General features: G+C 37.7%; 1 protein-coding gene across 1 annotated transcript; it reads right to left on the reverse strand.

Moving 5' to 3' along the window:
* Positions 1 to 1,978: 1,978 nt before the first annotated feature.
* On the reverse strand, positions 1,979 to 4,872 carry LOC121294094 (sphingosine 1-phosphate receptor 1-like). Its single transcript, XM_041217660.1, has 2 exons — positions 4,675 to 4,872; positions 1,979 to 4,140 (listed from the first exon to the last, which is right to left on the reverse strand). The coding sequence occupies exon 2, from the start codon at positions 3,941 to 3,943 to the stop codon at positions 2,807 to 2,809; it is 1,137 nt and encodes a 378-aa protein (XP_041073594.1). The 5' UTR covers positions 3,944 to 4,140; positions 4,675 to 4,872; the 3' UTR covers positions 1,979 to 2,806.
* Between the last annotated feature and the right edge of the window lie 2,381 nt (positions 4,873 to 7,253).

A 7,253-nucleotide genomic window follows, 5' to 3' on the forward strand; every position in this document is an offset into this window, starting at 1 on the left:
ATGTGCTTTGACATTTTCCCAGTTTTATAATGTCCTCAACTTTTATCTTTGCAATTATTCTGAGAACCTTTTTTTAATTGCTCAAATGTTTTGCTGACTTGAATTTTTTCCATACTCTCTTTGACCTGAGGCAGGGGCAGCTCTCGAGTGGTAATTGCCAGTCTCTTTCACTACAGACGCATGTAACACAGTCTACATCAGCAAAGTGTCATTAGGTTTAAGAGCCTGTGCCATTTAATGAATCAAGTTTCCTTTGCTATTACTCTCAGTACACAATACCTGCTCACTAGATGGCGCTGGCCCGTAAAGGCTAAACAGACATTTTGCTGACCTACCCTGCGTTACACATGTCTTTGATGAAAGAATGTGGAAACTGGAGCGGAAGAGCTGCTCTTGAATCCAGGTCAAATACTAGAACAACAAGTCAGAACAAGTCAGGTTGCAATGACATAACAATCCAGTAGATGGCAGTAAGATACCATAAAATAATTAGTTGGCACTGTTCTCATTATACTGCACTGCCTGTGTTGTGCCATTCATTACCTTACAGTAGATAGAGGAGGCAGGTCAAGACTTTAAATTAGACAGCGGGGCTATTCTGGGATAATCAGTTATGAATTTATCATATAATATAAAAACAAACAGATTTTCCTCTGGAAAAAAAATAAATAAATAAAAAGTCCCTGCCTCATTGAACAGCTGGCCATTGTGTAAATTTATCAGTTTAAACGAATGACCTGGCAAATTGGGGTGAAGTGGAAATTTTAATTCTGCACTAAATTTTTAATGGACCTGACATGTCAGTTGCCTGCTGTTGAGCCTGTATCTGTAATTCAATTTGCTTTGACTCTTCAGATAGGCAATTTAATTAAGAAGTAATTAAACTATAGGAAACACCAACCTTCTTAAAGTTATTGCACAAGATGGGAGTCCCTTTTTAAGGAAAGATCTTTAAATCCAAATTACTTTTGATGGTCCAGTATGCTCCAACAAAGCCAAAGCGTTTTACTATGAGTGGTTAGTGAAACGCAGTGTAGTCTTTGCGTGAAGGTACATCGTGCAGTGTGGAGTGTGGCATGTGCTCAGGCTAACTTCTGCTATCACAGGTGTCATTAATGAATCTGCACGATCTCAGCCCAGTTTCAAATGATAATCGCTCAAGCAAACTCAAAAGTTTCACGTGGGTTTGTGGATTAGCTGTAGCAAGCTGAAATTGAAAGTCATTTCGAGGTTTGATGGTGGCCTTGACAGGTGTGCATGTCACAATACCACTGTAAGAATCGATACAAAATGGCCCTTGACTGACAAAGGATAGGGATTATACATACATCTGTTACTCCTTTGATAAACTTTGAGGGTGCTCCTGCCTGATGAGGTTACGGGATATAATCACTAATAAAGTGCTAACCAAAGTTTCATCTAACCTTTTATTCGGGCTAGCAACATTATCATTGGTACCTCTTTTTCTTGTGTTGAAGACTTGGTTCTTGGCTTGTTTTTTATCCGTTATTCAGGATATGTTTTTTTATTCAAATACAATGCTCTGGATCGAAACAAATGTTTTTCTTTTTTGTATTTCCTGGTACCTAATCATTTCCCTTGCTGTAGGTCACATGGCCTGTTTCCAGCTAGACTATTGGGAGTGACACTGCACAGGAAGTTATTTGGCAACAGGAAGCAGTAGCATATACAGTATAAAGCCGTCATTGAAATGCCTGCATATTTCAAATCAAAGTTTAAAATACAAGAACCAAAAGATATTTAACAAAAGAAGGACCAGTGGTAATATTGCTAATGCAAATAATAATAAAGATTTTACAACATGGTTTGCACTCCTGCAAATATCTGGGAAGATAGTCTGACACTTTATTTGAATCTAATATTAATAGATAGTGATGTTCTTTGATATAGAATAGTATGTAAATATGTACGTATCAAGTAATATTCTGATAGGTGAATAAAACAAAGTTCCTTTTTGTTTTTAAAGTTTTACAATTTTATTTACTCTCTAGAAAAGAAACAGTAACGTGCAAATAAAAGACAATCTACACTACCACATTTTACACATCTGTGCTGACAATTTATATACAGGAACTGAAAAAAAAGATTCTTATTTAGAATAGACACACAGCTGAATAAGGAACATATATTATAGTCTTTCTTTTAGTACTGATGTGTCATACAGTAATGCATTGTGTGTGACCAGGGTTAATCTCGAACAATAGTTAACTAAGTAGAAGGGGAAAGGTGATGTCAATGAATCTGTGAAACAAACACATTCATAAAGATATAGTGGATTGTAGGCCTATACTTAACTACAGTATATACAAGTTACATAAAACCACATGCCTTTGACTTCATTTTGTTGTATTTAACATCATAAAAACCCTTAACGTTGCGGACAAACTAAGTGCCCCCCTTTTACACTTGTACAAGAAGTGCTTTTCTGTAGTAGAACTTCCCTCCTATAAGTTAATAAGTTTAACTCAATGTGTCCTACTTGTAGGCCTAGATAATACTGATATTAAGTGCATGCCACTCAGATCTTGTAAGAAAATTTCTTCCAGACAGGAGATCTAGAAATGTCTTAGTCCGTCCTCCCCAAGTTGAATTATTGGTTGACTACTGTATTGTAATTTGGGTCTTTATGAGTCGCTATTTCCCTTTCCAAGTCTGACTGACCCCATGTCGCCTGCGTCTTCATCAGATACCGCAGGTTAATGCTTTCTACAGGGAGGAGTTGTCCCAAAATCATACATTCACTAGCGTTAGGGGTAAGTAAAAAGTAAGCCTCCCCCTTGCTTTCTTATGAAGATGACGTTAGGTTCCCTGATGATAACATCGTTTCAGGGATGTCCCCTTCCTCCTTGTTTGGATGTGACGAGTTGTCCGACTTGCTTCTGCTGAACTCTAGTGCCCCAATAATGGGGCGTTTGAATTTAGCTCCAGGGCATTTTTCTGTGCAGATGCTGCAGAGCAGCATTTTCAGGAAGGCTCTGCGCATCTCGTTGCTGGTCAGGGTGTAGATTAGAGGGTTCATGGCAGAGTTGAGTACGGCCAGGGCCAGAAACCATTCGGCCTTGTACAGAATAACGCAGGTCTTGACCTTACAGGCAACGTCCAGCAGGAGAAGTATAAACAGGGGTGCCCAACAAGCTATGAAGCAGCTCAGGACAATTATGACCGTCTTCAGTAAAGCCAAAGACTTCTCCGAGTTCTTGCTGCTCCTACTGGAGGAGTACTTTCTGAACACCAGTTTGCGACTCCGAGTCCTCACCAGGGAGTAGATCCTGGCGTACAAAATGACGATGGCCATTAGTATCACGCTAAACACCGTGGTGCAAAACAAGAGGTAGGCCTTGTTGTAGAGTGGGAGGACAGTGGAACAGGTCTCAAGACTGTGGATACAGTTCCAGCCCATTATCGGAAGACCTCCTAAAATGGTCGAAAGGAACCAGCAGGTGCTGATGTAAACGAACACGCGACAGGTGTTGCCCCCGTTGTGCAGTTTCATTTTGAGCATGGTGAGGTGCCTTTCAATGGCAATAGCCAGCAAGCTGAACACAGAAGCACCCAATGCCACAAACATGCTCCCTTCCCTCATAAACCACTGAAATGGGGTGAGCTTGAAAGTGTTAGGCCCCGACAACAAAATATTGCAAATGTAAACTGATCCTGCAAGTAAGTCTGAGAGGGCCAGGTTTCCAATGAAATAGTACATGGGCTTGTGGAACTTTTTTGTTCTCCATATGGTAAGCAGCACCATTATGTTTTCCAAAATTATGAAGCAGCAAATAACGATAAAGACCACTAAGTCGGCCTTCAGTCCCGTATCCTCATTCTGTCTATATTTCCCTGTGAAATTATAGTGTGTTGCAATTATCTCCGGATTGAAATAGTCGGTAACCATGCTTTCGACGTGGGGTGCAGTGGTCCTTTCCATTGCTCTGATTCAGAAATATTCAGAGTTTCATTCCACAAGAGGGCACCAAAGCCCTGACTTTGTCGCAATGACGATTCAGTCGTGCAATTTCCAACTCTTCCAAGACAATAAGTTATGCGCGGTGTCCTCAACTCAGCATAGACTCTTTTTCAGAAAAGAATGCGTGCCGAATTGAAATAAACCGCATCATGTAAAGCCTGCAATAAAGCAAACATAATGGTTATTACAGGCAAGTCTCCAAATTGTATACTATTGTATAACGTACTGCGTTATTTATTTGTTCTAATGTATATCCTTATACCGACGAGACTCATTAGAAGTTGAATAACACGCTGCACACACATGCTTTAGTACAACGCGTAAAATCCTACAAACTGTAAGACGTGCAAGTGGCCGGTTGCATGCAAATATTGTAACAGTAACGTTTGACAATTAGCATAGCATGTTCTCTTTCTATGTAGTTATTGCAATCTTAACACTGATGATATTTAATATTTCCCAGCTCAAGACAGTTGTTTGAAATTCACTTGTCAATGTGTTTTTTTGGAAACAAATTGAAAAGGTGTTGACAACCCAAAACAATTAGACAAATAGTTAGCAACAAATATATTGCACGTTTGCAGGACTACAGAAGCTGCACTTTAAAAAATATCTAATTTTATATTTTAAAAAATGTTTGCTTATTTTTCTTTTTTTGGTTGCAGATAAATAGCGTTTAAGGTTTTCCTTACCTTGTGCTGTTATTTTGTAAGATAACACATTTATATGGTGACCGATGAGCTGATGTAGCTGCTGTTTGGTAGCGCGGACGAACCTACCTGCTCCGGTCTGTTTAGGAGTTCGAAGTGTGACTGTGTGCATGAGGCACTTCCAGCTATAACAGTTTATTACATTCTAGAGACGCTGTCTCTATTGTGACCCTCCCCCCGTCTTTCTTCAGCCCCTTTCTGATTTTATTTCAGCTTGCGGTTTCATGGTTTATAATTTGTCATTTATATATATTTATTATATATATAAATATATATAATATTTATAAAAACGAAAATATGATTAGTAACGTAATCTTGTTTTGTTAACAACGTCACATAAGAACATGGTCAGTAATGTATTTTTTTTATTTCAAAAGTCGATACAGTATATAAAAATCAATGCACTCTGATTTGTTTTAAATATACTTTGCTCGTATTAACTGTATTTTAGCTTAAAACAAAACGTATAGTGCTCGAGCATTACATTTGTTAAGAATTCAATACTGTGTAAATCTGTACTACTGTCTCTATACAACATAGCAATGTAAATTACCAGGCAGAATGCTCATAATATTCCTGTATTATTAAAATACTTAACCATTTTATATTATTAATTGGGTATTTATTGCAGAAAAAAAAAAACATATTCGTTGTGTTCTAGTAGAAAAGTTGTGTATTATAGATTAAAAAAAAAAAAAAAAAAAAAACTAATTTGGTACCATCTAATTGTCTTGAAACACCTCTCTCTCTCTCTCTCTCTCTCTCTCTCTCTCTCTCTCTCTCTCTCTAAGCAGACAGATACAAAGCAATGCGGCGCACATTCTGTTTGTTGACATGCAGTGTATTGAGTAACACAACAGTCTGTGAGTGTAGTCGATGCTGTTACTTTATTTCAGGAATTTGCACATGGACCACCGGTTAGGAGCATCACCTCTAACCATATTTGTTGAGGCCATGCATATAAAAATAATTTGGACTCTGTAATTTTGCCAGTTTCCAATATTTTCGGACTGCCATGTGACCGTTGCACTGCTAGTGTTACACATTTTAAAAGGGAAGGTCATTAGCTTGGGTTATCAGCAGTAGAACTCTTAAAATCCCCAAACAACATGACACCCCTTCTCATACCACCAATCTCCTTTTCCCTTTATGATTCTCAACTCAAAGTGGAGTGTATCAGTAAACCATTTGTTATCATTATCTAACTTTCCAGGCTAATTAGACTGTTAGTTCTTCCTCCTGTTAGTTCTGCCTCCTGTTACATCAGAATATAACTCTTTTGTGTCATTCTTCTAGGGATGCTCTATATGATATACATCGTCCTAATACTTCATTTCTTACTTGTATAATATCCTGTTGTCATTGGGGAGCCTGTGCAACATTGATATGCTTCCCCACATTTAGCCTTGAGGGATATTTTCTGAACCAATATTTGTTTGAATAGTTAGTAAGCAGAGGGATTAAGGATCTCAGTAGAAACACAAATACAATAAATGATACGGAACACACATAAGCAGGATTTAAGCAGATAGTACATTAAATAACGTGAAGATCGTATAAAATATCCCTTTAACTTTCTTTACATTTCACAAAGGTGGTTTTAACTTGTCACTTGCTTTTCCACTGTGAGTGAAAATATCCCTACTTCTCTGTGTTTATGTTTTTCGTATCTGAACAATGACTTGAGCCTCTCCCTGTCAATTTTTAATGAGCGAAAGTGGTTGTTTCTTTATTTACATACACAAACTGATAAATGAGGACTGTAGGCATTATGCCATCCAAGCATAAGCTCCCTTATCAATAATCTCATCAATCATTGCTTACCTTCAAAGTCAATCAGTAACTGTGGAAAGTGTGCAGCACTGACAAATGACAAGAAAATACCACCAGCTTATTTTCAAAGCCTTCAATGAACTCCTGCTTTTGAAAGGAGAAAAATCAGAGCTATATTACTTTGTGGTTTGGTTAAATTAACAGGAACAAAAAATAGGAGTTACAGTAATGGAGTAAATGTTTTGAAAATACAGAAATAAACTACTAAACCGTGTACATCAGTGTAGTTACGATTACAATAAAACATCCAATAAGAGACAGAAGGGCAAAAAAGGTTCCATAATAAAAAAAAAATAAAAACACACGCTGTAACAGAACCTACAGTATCGACAGTGTGGTTCAGAGTAATAAGGTCATTCAGGATTGGAAACGGAGTGACATGTTGGCATTTGATCCTGATGAAGCTCTCGTTCAGTTTTCTCTGCTTTATACTAAAAGACCAATCTTTTTTTTAGGTATTAGTTATTATAATAAAACCAATGGGGATATGACAACTGGGGTCTATTTAAGTAATTCTACATGAGGGGTTACTAGAAATGAGATGTTGTAATCCCTTACTATCCCTTTACCTTGATGTTTGCAAGCATTCTGAGTGGTTCATTTGACTCAATGTGTATTTCTATATAGAGGTAAGTCTCATACACAAAGCCACTTGGCGCTTGTCATGCAGACAACTAGAACCAAAGAGCAGCTATTAAAGAAAATGGAAGTTAGGCATTAATAGTACA

Source organism: Polyodon spathula, chromosome 18, assembly GCF_017654505.1.
Source record: "Polyodon spathula isolate WHYD16114869_AA chromosome 18, ASM1765450v1, whole genome shotgun sequence".
In the NCBI taxonomy this organism is placed as follows: Eukaryota; Metazoa; Chordata; class Actinopteri; order Acipenseriformes; family Polyodontidae; genus Polyodon; species Polyodon spathula.